General features: G+C 37.4%; 1 protein-coding gene across 1 annotated transcript in view; it reads left to right on the top strand.

The window, feature by feature from the left end:
• LOC141984480 (protein eyes shut homolog) overlaps positions 1-15,407 on the top strand; it is a 461,568-nt gene that overhangs the window by 169,827 nt on the left and 276,334 nt on the right. The window contains exon 4 of the mRNA XM_074947560.1: positions 14,878-15,068. Within this exon, the coding sequence (XP_074803661.1) occupies positions 14,878-15,068 (191 nt within the window). The remainder of the gene's footprint in view (positions 1-14,877; positions 15,069-15,407) is intronic.

Genomic DNA, 15,407 nt, shown 5'->3' with positions numbered 1-15,407 from the left:
TGAAAGTGACTCAAAGACAGCTTCTTCAAAAGGAAGTATTTATTCACCCAAAGGTACATAGCAGGCAGAGAAAAGAGGTAAAACAACAAAAGGCTTATATGCATGAGTCTTCCCTTCTTTGCACATTTTGGTAAGCTCTAGTTAGCCCAGGCATATCCATTTCTGAGATGAAGAAGCAGACTGTACTGCTACCTACTCTTAGTCTCACCTCTAGAAGCTGCTGCTTGCTCACCCTTACCTTTCTCCTTGAGGCAGGCATTCCTAACTGTTTATGGTCCTTTTTAATATCTAGTCTCTGGCCTTGACAAAACAGGCTAATGCAGGCCTAGGATGCATCAGGCAAGGTATTTCCAATACAGACAGGGAAGTGTTAATACCTTTATACAAGGCGCTGGTAAGACCTCATCTGGAACCTTGTGTGCAATTGTGGTCTCCAATGTTTTAGAAAGATGAATTCAAACTGGAGCAGGTGTTGCCCTGGATTTGTGTATACCCCTGAATGTGATTAAGCTATTTGCAACAATATTATGTGCATTTAGCCACCTGAATTAATGAAGTAGAACACCGCATAGTTAAGGGTTAATTTGGAGACAGTCTTTTAGGAGCAAGGTCAAAAACCAGCTACAGTTTCTGCTAATTAGATTGGGAGGCGGGAACAGACAAATAAACAAGTGAGACTGAAAACCTTGGTGGTTTAAAAAACCTTGAGTCTAGACACCTTTAATATTCAAAGTTTTAAAAGAATTATTATAGACAGGGCTATTATAACCTATGTGTTCTGTAAAAGTTAGTTATAAAAAAAATAGCTAATAAGGTGTACTTTGGAGCAGTCCTCTGAAGTCATCTTAAGAGATGTTTTTCCTGACACCCTTTCTCCCCGGTGGATGAGCAACTGGCCACTGCGAACCTTCTGTTACTTACTCAAAACAGTTACAGATGTTAGGTAAATATCTGGAATGTTCTGAACCTATTGCTTATGTTTGTATGTGCTTAAATCTAATAAACTGCAGTTTTAGATAGAGCACGCTTAGTTGCATGAATCTGTGATGGAATGGCTGTGTTCCTATTGATTTATTCCTTACAGTGCCTGAAATGATATAGTTAAGTTGCCCCTATTGTGTGTTATGAAAATCCCAGGTAACACAGGTGCAGAGAAGGGCTGATCTGAGGAATGGAAAACCTACATTACTAGAGGAGACTCAAAGAGCTTGGCTTGTTTAGCCTAACCAAAAGAAGGCTGAGGGGAAATATGATTGCTCTCTATAAATACATGAGAGGGATAAATACCAGTGAGGGGTGAGGGTAGAGGAGTTATTTAAGTTAAGTGCCAATGTGGACACAAGAACAAATTTGTTATAAACTGGCCATCAGCAGGTTTAGGCTTGAAGTTGGACAGAGGTTTCTAATTATCAGAGGAGTGAAGTTCTAGAACAGCCTTCCAAGGGAAGCAATGGGGAGAAAAAAATCTAACCAGCTTCAAGACTGAACCTGAGATGTTTATGGAGCAGATGGTATGATGGGACTACCTACGTGGCACGTGGCCCATTGGCAACTACCAGTAGCAAAAATCCCCAACTGCTGGAGATTAGACATTAGAGGAAGAGGGCTCTGAGTTACTACAGAGAATTGTTTGCCAGGAATCTGCCTGGTGGGTCTTGTCCACATGCTCAGTGTCTAACTGATCACCATATTTGTGGTCGGGAAGGAATTTTCTCCCAGGTCAGATTGACTGAAATCCTGGGGGTCTTTTGTCTTCCTCTACAGCATGGGGCATGGGTCACTTGCAGGTTTAAATTAGTGTAAATGGTGAATTTTCTGTAACTTGAAGTCTTTAAACCATGATTTGAGGATGTCAGTAATTCAGCCAGAGGGGTCTGTTTCAGGAGAGGGTGAGATTCTGTGGCCTGCAATGTGCAGGAGGTTAGACTATATGATCATGATGGTCCCTTCTGACCTTAAGGTCTATGACTCTATGAGCTTGTAACAGCGTCTTTCCAAATAATGGTCTAGCCACTGTTCCCTTGAAGTTGTTTCCCCTAGGTATCTCTACTTTTGTTTTGTTTCCTGTTTGTTTTCCCCTAATAGACTCCTTTCATTTAGCTCCATGCAGGCAGTTACGATAATACCAAGCTCGTACACAGAGGTGCATATGATATTCATAACAAATAATATAGAAAACTCCCTCATTTTCCACATAAGTATACTCAAGTATACCATCATTTAAATACTCTTAATGAAGAATATTTAAATGTGAATTTGATTGCATATGTGAGCATGAACTATTTTATGTAGTGTTAAATTGTGAAGTATAGCAAACTGAACTAGCTACATTCTTACTTAATTTGGAAGAATTATGCAGTCTATCAAAGTCCATGGCCCCTTGTAGTGGTGACGAAGGGAACACTAAAGAGAGTTTATTCATAACTGTTGTTTTCTTTGCTTGAGAGCTCCTTATGGGCTACACTGGAAACAGTTCTGGATGTTAACCACACTTTATTGTTGTATAGTATGCCATATTAGAGGACATTTCAACTTTGGGAGAAAAACATGACTATAATTCTCAGCTAGTCATGCAGCACAAACCTCACTGACAGAATAAAACATAGATTCTCTTTAACAGTGAATTCATTGTGTGGAACTAAAGGTGAGGATTATTGCAGCATAATAGCACTGCATCTGGAAATAGAAATAATGGCTGAAAATCAGTGCTGTGTTCTCTTTAAGGCAATTTAGTTGGAAAGGCTATAGGTAAAACTCAAGGAAGAACATGATATTAGTTTGAAAACAACCTAAGCCTTAAAATAGCAATTACTAATAGAAGAAAAATAACCAGAATTAAATGAGGGGTTTATAAAGAATAGAGCATAAAAAGCACTTTGCCATGATGGTCTTCTGGAGCTCTGTGAAATGCCCCCTTTCTCCTGCCTCCCTATTTGAGAATGTTAAAGAGAGGGAGAAATGGTAGTGATTAAATGTAAAAACTCAAGTAGATGCAGTTTTGTGAAATCAAGCACAAAAGTGGGAGGAAATTGAAAAGTTAAGGTTTCTGCTGAACAGTAATTCTTGATTGCTGGGACTGATACTTGTTTAGAATCCTCTGAGGTGTTAGTATGCCCTAATGAGGCAGAGAATTATGCCCATGCTCCTATCCACCCCCATATTTCTAGACCACCAACAAAGCTCTCCAGCCACAGAGAGCAACAAATGCTGCACACCCATTAGGGATGGCACAGCAGGAATGTGTCCCCTGCAGGAGGCTGTCTTTAGATGAGTTCTGTAATTCCACTTTGCAGAAGCACTGGGGGGAGGGGGGGAGGGGGAAGTCTTCTATTTTTGTGTGATTAGGGATGCTGACAAGGAATCAAGGGAGTGCCTGAGGTAAGCAGAGGGTGGTTAACATTCTGCTTCTGACATTTTAGTAACACTAATCCTATCTCTGCGTGCAAAGTATTTATTATTAATTATCTAAGTCGTATCTAGATATTAAATACAATTAAATACAATTAGTACAGTAGTACTAATTCCATCTCTAAGTACCATGTATTTGATTGTTATGAAGAATCTAAATCTTACCTAGATATTGTTCATAACAAATTTGTCATTAAAATACAGGAACAGCAACAGTAGCAGAGAAACCACTAAAACCCCCAAAACACCACCTGATTCCATTGCTTTGCATCATGTGCAGATATTTATATCTGTGAAAGTGGTTGTGTTTTTCACACTTTGCAGATATAAATAACTACACAAACTTCAAGGCATCTGAGAATCCAGCTTGTGATGTAATCTTCAGAACAAGGCAGTATTTTATTTCCAAGGGGATGTACTCAGGAAGGGCAGCATCACTTCCACAGCATTGTCTACATTTCAAGTAGGCAATTCCACTAGCAAATATCAGTGAGCTGCTGCATTTAAAAATTAACCGGGACCCAAATCTCTGACAGTGAAATAGTGGATTTACTATAACAACTTGATCAACAGAGATGATCCTTATGCCTGCTTCTGGTGATGGTGTTGTGTCACCTAATGGTGACTCTTGAAGTTAGTGAATGGTCAAACAAGTAGAATGTGTGATAGGGATAATGGGAAAGAGCAGGAGGACATATTAGAAGCCAACAAGGAGGGGTTTCGAAATAATATTGCTCAAGAAGAACAGTTGGACCCTTGTCTTGTGTTGGCAGTCAGCCTTATTTGTTAGAACCCTTCTGCTATCAAGTGGGGAATGAGCCTGTTCGGGAGGAGTTGAGGTGCATTCAGGTCAGATAGCAAAAAATTCTAAGTAGATATTGGCAGCATGAGGGGGTGGCATTTGCTAGGAAGTACTGAATTTCCGGTGCCAAAGAAGACCAAGGTGAAAGCATGGGTCTAAACAAAAGAAGAGTTACAACTGAATGAGGCTTGTAGTAATGTCAGCATTTAAGAGTTTGACTGAACTTATTTTAAGACATGTACATAAAGTCTGATACGCTGTAGGGCATTTACTGCAGTTAGCAATAGATAGATTGTTTAATAAAACATTAATGTTCGACACTCTAGAGGAGATTTTCAAAGGCACAAATTACAGCAAGGCACCTAACTCCATTAAAATTCTCTGGAGTTGGGACATTAACTGCCTCTGATGCTTTTGATAAATCTCTGTGTTCCCTTCTTAGATATTTAAGCAGATGGGCCTTAGGAATTTTCTGCTTACCCTATCAGACTCTACTTCATAATTAAATTGGGAATGTTCATTCAACATTTTTTATTTTTTTTTCCTACAGGGTCTGGGATATTAAATTCATCCAAGAAGTAGGAAACTGAGTTTTATTTGGGAATTGATGGGGAAATATTATGGTTGAGGTTTTCAATGCCAGCTAGGGAATCTAGACATGCAACTCCCATTAAAAATAATTACTATTGCTGCACCAGGGGAATTCTCTCCTGACTTGATCTCGGGCTTCTAGAGTCTTTTTACAGGACTCTTGCCCCTTTACATGGAATAGGGACTGGATCAGAGCTGTGAATCTCACTATATAAATTCAGCCCTTTTTTTGTTTGCCAATATGTTAAAAGATTGTTTTTTTTTTAGAAATGTGTTACAATGGTCATGAGCCTATTTCAGCTAAGGGTTGCTCATTGACATTTACTTGGTATATGTACTATTCATTATTTGTGCCATATGGTATTTTCTCCTGGTAAAATGACTGAAAAGTTTATAAATTGGAACGAAATCAAAGAAATTTAAAGATGGCTACATACATAAGAGCATAAGAATGGCCATATTGAGTCAGACCAATGGTCCATCTGGGCAAATATCCTGTCTTCCAACAAAGGCTAATGCCAGATGTTTCAAAAGGAATGAACAGAACTGTCAAGTGATCCATCCCCTGTCATCCAGTCCCAGCATCTGGCAGTCAGAGGCCTAGGGACACCAAGAGTATGGGGTTGCATCCTAGACCATCTTGGCTAATAACTATTGATGGACCTGATCTCCATCTACTTATCTAATTGTTTTTTTAATTCAATTATACTTTTGGCCTTCACAACATTCCCTGGCAATGCGTTCCGCAGGTTGACTGTGCCTTATGTGAAAAAGTACTTCCTTTTCTTTGTTTTAAACCTGCTGTTTATTAATTTCATTGGCTGACCCCGGGTTCTTGTGTTACGTGAAGGGGTAAATAACACTTTCTTACTCACTTTCTCCACACCATTCATGATTTTGTAGACCTCTATCATATCCGCCCCTTAGTCATCTCTTTTCTAAGCTGAATAGTCCCAGTCTTTTTAATCTCTCCTCATAGGGAAGCTGTTCCCCATGCCCCATGTTTGTTGCTCTTCTCTGTACCTTTTACATTTCTAACATATCCTTTTTGAGATGGGATGACAAGTTTTCAACGTGTGGGTTTATTATGGATTAATATAGTGAGATGTTGATATTTTCTGTCTTATTATCTCTCTCTTTCCTAATAGTTCCTAACATTCTGTTAGCTTTTTTGACTGCCGCTATACATTGAGCGGATGTTTTCAGAAAATTATCTACAATGAATCCAATATATCTTTCTTGGGTGGTAACAGCTAATTTAGATCCCCACCATTGTGTATGTATAGTTGTGATTATGTTTTCCAATGTGAATTACTTTGCATTTATCAGTATTGAATTTCATTTGGCATTTTGTTGCCCAGTCACCCAGTTTTGTAAGATCCCTTTGTAATATTTTGCAGCCTTTTTGGTTTTAACTGTCTTGAGTAATTTTGTATCACCTGCAAACTTTGCCATCTCAGTGTTTACCTCTTTTTCCAGATCATTTATGAATATATTGAATCACACTGGTCCCAGTATATATTCCTGGGGGGGGGGCTGCTATTTACCTCTCTCCATTCTAAAAACTGACCATTTATTCCTACCCTTGGTTTTCTGTCTTTTAACCAGTTACTGATCGATGACTGCTTACTTTGCATAAGAGCCTTTGGTGATGGACCTTACCAAAGTCTTTCTAAAGTTCATGTACACTGTACTAACTGGATCACCCTTATCCACATGTTTGTTGACTTTCTCAAAGAATTCTAATAGCTTGGTGAGGCATTATTTCCCTTTTACAAAAGCCGTGTTGACTCTTCCCTCAACATATTGTGTTAATCTGTGTGTCTGATAATTCTGTTCTTTAGTATCATTTCAACCTATTTGCCTCGTATTGAAGCTAGACTTACTGGGCTGTAATTGCCAGTATTGCCTCTTGAGCTTTTTTAAAAAATTGGCATCAATATAATATCCTCCAGTCATTTGTCTTATGTGATGGGCTACATACCACAGTGTGTATGAACATTCAGCACAAACACATTGCAAGAGTATTTGTCAAACTTCTAATTTCTTCCAACATTCTTGTGAACAAAAAGACCCAAGTATAGGAACGTTCATAGAAAATAAGTTCTGTAAATCCTATGAAAGCATATTAGAGGTTTATTTGATTGACTGACTGGTGGTTATTACTGTTTTGTAGCACGTATACAGCTCTGTCATTGTTGAAATGCCTTTTCTTCACAGAGAGATTTAGTGGTCAAACAATGAGCATCTCTTCCCGAAGCAACATATGCCATCAGGGGTAAAATCAACATTAATTTACAATTTGTGTAACCCCTTTGTTTTCAGTGGGATTGCATGAGATATAAGTCATCACACTTCTGGGTCTATTGTTCTCCCAGGTATGTAGCTGTACCTCCCATTGAAATCAACAGGAATTACACCATATAATTGAGAGCAGATTTGCTCCAGTTACTAGAAATCAGGACCCCAGTCATTATTTTATTTATTTATTTATTACTGTAGCACCTAGGAGCCATAGTCATGGACCTGGACCCCATTGTGCTAGTCAGTGTACAATTGCAAAATAAAAAGAATGTCCCTGTTCTAAAGAGCTCTACAACTTTTTGCATGCAAAATTTGTTTAGGTGCTTCATTTCCTTCTAATTTATACCAGTCTAACTCCATTAACTTCAGTACAGTTACTATACATTGATTTACAGTGGGATAAGTAGAGAGAATCCAGTCCAATAAGTGATCTCAATGGCAATTAAGCACATAAAAGACAAAAAGCTGAACTCCATTCATTTAAAAACAAATAGTATGTTTCAATTTAAAGCTAGGAAGATGAAACAATTAAAATCAAAAGTGATTTATTAAATATTTTATCTCATCCTTCTTGTGACGTTATTCAGTTTTTAACCAATAACAATATGGGTAGATGTTTAGAGATTCATAGATTATAAGGGGAGAATAAAATGTTGTGATCATCGAGTCTAAAGTCTTTATAACACAGGCCACAGTCCTTCCTTGAATTAATTCCTGTTCAAAGTAGAACATATGATTTAGGAAAAAAATCCAATCTTTATTTTAAAATGTCCAGTAATGAAGAATTCTCCACAACCCATAGTAAGTTTTTCCAGTGGTTAATTGCCCCTCACTGGTTTGTTTTTTTTAAGTGTCTTATTTTGCATCTTAATTTCTCTAGCTTCATCTACCAACCTTGGATCTTGTTATACCTTTGTTGGCTTGATAAAAGATTCCTCTATCAAATTAAGTTCCACATCTAAATAATTTTATTCTGTAATCAAGTCATCCGTAAACCTTCTCTGTGATAAGATAAATTGATGAAACTCCATGAATCTTTCACTATAAGGCATGGTTTCCATTTCTTTTATCCTTCTTGTGGCTCTTTTCTGAACTCTTTCCAATATCCTTCTTGAAGTATGACTGGAACTAGACACAATGTGCCAGAAGACTTGTATCAATGCCAGAGACAAAGTATTATACCCTCTCAGCTACTTGATGTTCCCCTGTTTATACATTAGACTTTTGGGCACAGTGTTGTACTGGGAGCTCATGTTCAGCTGATTATTTTCCCAGTCTCCAAGTCTATTCTGGACTTCCTGCTTTCCAGGGTAGTCTCCCATCCCATAAATATAGCCTGAATTTTTTGTTCCTAGATGTATGACCTTACATTTTGCCATACCAAAACGCATATTGTGTGCTTGTGCCCAGCTTACCAAGCAATCCAGACCACTCTGTATCAGTGACCTGCCCTCTTCATTATTTGCCACTCCCCCAATCTTTGTGTCATCTGCAAATTTCATCAATCACGATAGTCACCTCATTTCTTTTTTTCTTTCTTTAAAGGACAGCAACAAAAGGTAGGTTTCCATGGTACTGAAAGACTTTCATTTCACCTTTCTGAGAATGTTTTTTTCTGTCTGGTTTGAACAAACAGATCTCTTTCCTGTTTACATTTGTAATCTGTTCAAATAAACACCACCACATTTTTTAACATTTAATGTACTGTGAAATTCTATTTAGTGCTACTTCGGTGGCTACTATCTATATGCTTTTATTAACCACCCAACAAACAAAACTTTCCTGCCTTTAACTAGCAAACGAAAATTAAAATGTTGAAATAAGGAATTCATTGTTCATATGTTTCGTGATTAAATCCTTTAATAATGTATTCGTTCTTAAAGGATCTGTGCTTTTGTTTGAATGTATGTCAACACAGGATAAATGGTTATGAAATCTGTTTGAAAGGTGCTTGCTTCTATTTAAAAGCACAGCTCGTTAGTAAAACCTCTTTACAATCCTGTACATAGGATCATAAAAATATAGAGCTGGAAGGGACCTCAAGAAGACATTGAGTCCATCTCCTGCACTGAGGCAGGACCAAATATGTATAGCCATCCCTGACAGATATTTGTTTACTTGTACTTTAAACCCTCCAATGATGAGGATTCCACAGCCTCCATTGGTAACCTATTCCAGTACTTAACTATGTTTATAGCTGGAAAGGTTTTCTTACTATCTAATCTAAATCTCTCTAACTGCAGATGAAGCTGATTACTTCTACTACCTTCAGACATGAGGAACATGAGATCACCATCCTCTTTATAACAACCTTTTACATATATGTGGACTGTTATCATGTTCACCCTCCATTTCTCTTTTCTAGAATAAAGATGCACAATTCTTTCCACTTTTCCTCATAGATCATTTTTTCCAAACCTCTTATAATTTTTGTTATTGTCCTCTGAAGTCTCCCCATTTTCTGCACATTTTTCTTAAAGTGTGGTGCCCAAAACTATACGCTGTCCTCCAGGTGAGGTCTCATCCGTGCCACGTAGTAGAGCTGAAGAATTATTTCCCGTGTATTACATATGACACTCCTGTTAGTACATCCCAAAATGATATTTGCCTTTTTACAATGGCATCGCATTGTTGACTCATATTCAATTTGTTATCCATTATAACCCCAAGATCCTTTTCAGAAGTACTATTTCCTAGCCATTTCCTATTTTGTATTTCTGCAAATTATTTTTCTTTTCTAAGTTTAGTATTTTTTCATCATCTTCATTAATTTAATCTTGTTGATTTCAGACCAATTCTACGATTTGTCAAGGTTGTTTTGAATTCTAATCCTGTCCTCCAAAGCACTTGGTGTCATTAGCTCTTCCAGCTTGGTGTCATCTGCAGATTTTATAAGTGTACTCTCCACTCTGTCATTCCAGTCATAAATGAAAATATTGAATAGGATTCTACTAGATATGTCCCTCCAGTTTGACAGCAAAACATTGATAACTATTCTTTGAGTAAGGCTTTCAACAGTTGTGTACCCACTTGAGAGTAATTGTATTTAAACCACATCTTCCTAATTTGTATATGAAAATGGCCTATAGTGCTCTGTCACTAAAATAAAAATATATCATGTCTACTGCTTTGCCCGTCTTCACTAGTCCAGTGATCCTATCAAAGAAGAAAATCAGGTTGGCTTGGCTTGATTTGTTCTTGACAGATCCATACTGGCTAATACTTATCATTCTATTATCCTTTAGGTGCTTACAAATTGATTAATCAATTTGTTCCAATATCTTTCCAGGTACCAAAGTTAGGCTGAATGGGTCACAATTGCCATGGATTATTTTTGTTTATCCTTTTAAGTTAGGCATCCATCCTTCATTTGTTCCTGAAGATAATCACTAATGGTTTGGAGATTGCTTTATCTAGTTCCTTAAATATTGTAGGGTGGATTTCATTAGGCCCTGCTGGCTTGAATACCTTTAATTTATCTAAATATTCTTTTAACTATTCTTTCCCTATTCTGGTTTGTGTTCCTTCCCCCTAGTTGTTAATATTAATTGTTGTAAAGCACATGGTCACAATTAACCATTTTAGTGAAGATTTAAGCAAAATAGATATTAAACGGCTCAGCGTTCCTGGATTCATTTATTATTAATTATCCTTCACCACTAAGTAGTGGATCTGCATTTTCCTTAATCTTTTTCTTGCTCCCAATGTATTTATAAACCTCTTCTTCTTTCCTTTTATGTCCTTTGTTATTGTAACTCATGTTGTAGTTTAGCCTGCCTGATTTTGTCCCCACATGCTTTTGCAATTCTTTTGTACTCATCCATAGCAATTTGTCCATGTTTCTACTTTTATATCTGATTTTTAAAAAAATAAGGTAATTAAAGAGCTCGTGAGAGAGCCACATTAGTCTCTTAATATTTTTCCTATCTATCCTCCTCATTGGCATAGTTTTCTGTTTTGCCTTTAATATTGTCTCTTTGAGAAACTGCCAATACTCTGGAATTCCTTTTTTCCTTAAATTTGCTTCCCATGGGATGTTCCCTGCCTGTTCCCTGAGTTTATTAAATCTGCTTTTTTGAAGTCCATTTCCTTATTCTGCTGCTCTCATGTCTTCCTTTCCTTAAAATCATGAACTCTGTCATTTCATGATCACTTTCACCCATTGTAACTTTACATTTGCAACCAATTCCTCCCCGTTAAAATCAAATCTATAAATAGCTCCCCACCACCACCCAGTTACTTACACCTTCTGAAACAAGAAGCTATCCCCAACACGTTCCACAAACCTATTGGACATTTTGTGTTTTGCCATATTTCTTTTCAACTGCTATCTGAGTAGTTAAAGTTCCCTATTACTAGCAGGTTTTGTGTTTTGAGTATTTCTGTTATTTGTTGTAGAATGCATCTTTCAAGTCCTCTTCCTTATTTGTCGGTCTATAGTAGACACCTACCATGACATCACCCCTATTTTTTCCTCTTTTATCATCATCCAGAGACTTTCTACCTCTAGCCTCTCACCTCCTTCCAGACTTCAGAATGAGTATATAAATTCTTGATGTTCAAAGTACACCTCCTATGAAAAGTACACCATATATGAAAGCTGTGTCCATTGTACACAGTCAAGTGTCTTAGTCTGCAATTCCATATTTCAAAAAGGAAAAAAAAAAGACATCTCTGAAAAGGAATGCTTGTATACTGCAGCAGAAGATTTTAAGTAATAAAATAAAATTTTGAGTGCAAAAGTAGGATAGACAAAGTTATGTATTGGAATCCTCCATGTGGCTGAACCTGTGCAAACCGCAGAGCAGGGGTTAGAACTACAAGTGCCCAGAGAAAGAAGCTCCTCTCACTCAGAAGATAGTGTGGCAGTAGTTAATGAGCATGTTTGGTATGTCTGTGAAGGCAGTGTGGGAATCACCACTACAGGCCGATCCACATGTTTCAGTATACCCTCAGTCCCGAACATCAGCCAGTCAAAGCTCAAATTGGGGTTCAGAAACCTGTGCCCACGAACACTCATCTCTAGCCTGCTGGGAATGAGCTCCAGCCGATCTGCACTGTCCTCCAACAACCCCCACTGCTGATGTGTTCCTATATAGGGAGAAGAAAAGGTGTTAATCAAAAGGAAGTATCTATGGAGTGTGGGTGGCATAGCTGAGCAGGGGAGGCAGTGTTCTGAGAGGAGGAGCTAAGCACTAGACAGTGTGCTTGGGAGGAAGCTGAGCAGGGCAAATATCTGGGGAAGGGTAGGGGACCAGTCAGGAGGTAGTGCCCATTGGAGAAAGGGACATGCAGGGAATTGAACAAGGGATAAATATTGGGAGAGGGATCAGGGGATATTCCAGGGGAAGGATCAGATTATGTTGTTGGGGAAGTGCCCTATCTATCAATGTGAAGTAAAAAGGAGAAGTTTCCCCAATTTGTGTGTAAATTTCAGGTTCAGTTTCCTGAAATTCACGCACATGAAAAGGGTGATTCCCCTGAAGATCAAAGTTCAGAAAATGAAACCAAAAAGAAATATGAATTTAAAACCATAAATTCCTCATGATTTTCAAGTCACTTATGATTTATTTTTCTTTTTATGGTCTGATTTTTTTTGAGTTCATGGGATAGGCAAAGTTTACACTTTACGGCGTCTTAAAAATGTTTAGTTTATTTTATTAAAAGTAAATATGTGTATACACTAATTTACTGTGTGGTGTTTTCTTTTTGAATGTTCTTGGGAGATATTAATAAGATCTACATTCAGAATTTGAATACAGTGACTGAGTCTGACACTGTATAGTGCTTTCTGAAAAGTCCTAAAAAGGCAGAATTGTGGTCTGTACTTCAACAAGGAGTTACGCTGCAGGAAGGTCAATAGTAACTGTGCATAACTTGCTCAGATATCCTTTTTACGTTAGCTCCCAGAAATCAAACATCTATGGTTAAAACTCTGCCATGGAATTTGATATTAGAAACAAAGTAGGCTGACTCTTTTGGCTTTTAAAAAAAATATTGAAATAGGACCTGTGACCTTCAAAAGCCATTCAAATGTCAGCATCATACCCTCAATGACTAAGTTAAAATCAGCCAAAAAAAATATGATCTTTTATTTATTCTTTTTTATATGTACCATACTGAGAGGTGAAATTTAGGTTTGAGCTACTGCACTGATTTTTTTTAACAATAAAACAGGTGAGTTGTCATTACCCTTTATTTAAATGACCTCTCAACTTTTTATTTGATAAGGCATAAATTATTGTCACTCTGTTGTTTTTCAAGTAAGGAGAGAATGTATTTATGCTTGAGCAAACCATAAATACTGTAATTGTGCTAAGGGGAAAAATCACTGTGCAAGAAAAGGAACAGAGAAAGCAAAATTGGACTTGTTTATAAGCAATTCCATGTACTGGTCACAGGCTGTTCTACTTTTATCCCTGTGGACTTTTAAATTAACATTATCATGATATAAACACTGGGAAATCAAGGACCATATTTTCAAAAGTATGCATGTGTTTTTGTGTACCCTGCCCTGACTTTCATGCAGACAAACTCTTTGGTATATGTGCTTGAACAAATAACTATAGGCATGTTAAAACCAGTGTTTGCAAGTCTGTAAATCAGAGGGGGAGGAATCAAAGAAAGTCCCTTACTCAGTTTAGTGCACATACTTTAAACAATTCACACACACCCCATATTGGTTTTTACAGTGTAAACACTGTAAAGGCCTGTGCTGTAGTGACACCATTGAAGATAATAGGTGTTTGTCCTCATTAATCAGTTAATTAGATGTGAAATCGAATCATGAAATAGAATGTTCATGGTCATCCCCTCCTTTTGCTCTTCTCCCATTGGGCTCCCAAGTTATTTCCTTCGCCTTAAACAAGAATTTGCTGACACCTTAGGTTGGTGCACCATGTCCAATATTAAGGAGTTGACAGTCTCTCTCCCTCTTTGTTCTTTAGGAAGGTCCCTATAAAGACTTCTAGATGTGTTCTTTTCTGATGTATTCTGTTCTGCATCAAAACTTTTTACTTATAAAATAGTCTTTCATGCTTTATCTAACTTTAGGATCACACCATTAGAACAGTAACCACTTCTTTATAGAACTGCAATCTGGCAATCCATCCATACCGTCACCAAACACTACTGCCTGAATCTAACCAGCTCAGATGATGTGGCATTTGGATGACAAGTTTTGAGGACAATCCTTAGGGCTTCCCTTAGGGAAAGATTCCTCAACCCAGGGTATGCTTCATATTTTTTCTTCACAGTCCTGCCTTCCTTCATTTCAGCCTTTTCATCATCTAGAGTTAATGGTACATATTTTCATTCCTGGAAGCCATACCATGAGGAAACAATGAGTGAAATCTTGGCCTCATTTAAGTCAATGACAAAATTGCCATTAACTTCATTGGAGCCAGGATTTTACAAAATATATTTTTCTTTCTTCATAGTTGTTTTCCAAGGCCTGGTAACACTATGGAAGTCACCTTCCCAGCTCACTCTTCTTCTGGTGTAGGACTTGGTTGAGGCAATTTGTGTCATTTTTAATACAAAAATGCTTAAATATTTATTTACAGATTTAAAAGTTCTCTGCTAGTCAGCCTGTTGGGAGCAGAGAAAAGGATGAATGTTTTGGTATTAAATCTGTCTCCCAGTTAGAAGCTGTCTGGTAATAGATGAAGAGGAATGCCCCTCATCTGTTCTGGTGTCAGCACAGAAAACAATGAGCAGGTCAGGAAAAAAAATCTTTTTACATTTGATTTTCTGTCTATCTTCATTTATAGATTTCAACTATGCTCAGTACCATGGAGATTCTTATCTGGAATTTCAAGGTTTGCAGTTGAAACCACAAAACAACATCCATCTAGAATTTCAGACCTATAGCTGCCAAGGACTCCTTCTGTACATTGAACAGAGCCCAGCAGCAATGGGACAATTCTTTATTCAACTCTTTATCAAACATGGTACCTTACAGGTAGGGTATCATTTTTTTCTCTTTTAGAAAAAATAAAAGAGTTTGGGCTTTTGTAATAACTAATGGTTTATTCAGCTTTCAGCTGTAGTAGACAATGTATACTGTTGAGCATCTTGTGGATTTCCCAGTATTTCAAGTGAAATAGTTGCCTAAATTGTCATTTTTCAGAATTCTGCTGCCTATGATCATCATGACAGATGATATTAATATTAATGGTGATAGAAATGGAAAATGATATGGAAACATAATAAAATTCTACCTCACAAAATGCACACATTAATAGCTAAAATAGGCAGAATAATTTGAATCTACTCCAGAGCAGGTGGAGTTCAAGGTGTT

The sequence above is a fragment of the Natator depressus genome, chromosome 3 (assembly GCF_965152275.1).
Source record: "Natator depressus isolate rNatDep1 chromosome 3, rNatDep2.hap1, whole genome shotgun sequence".
In the NCBI taxonomy this organism is placed as follows: Eukaryota; Metazoa; Chordata; order Testudines; family Cheloniidae; genus Natator; species Natator depressus.
The sequence above is the reverse complement of the archived record's forward strand: the minus strand, read 5'-3'. Positions and strand labels throughout refer to the sequence as shown.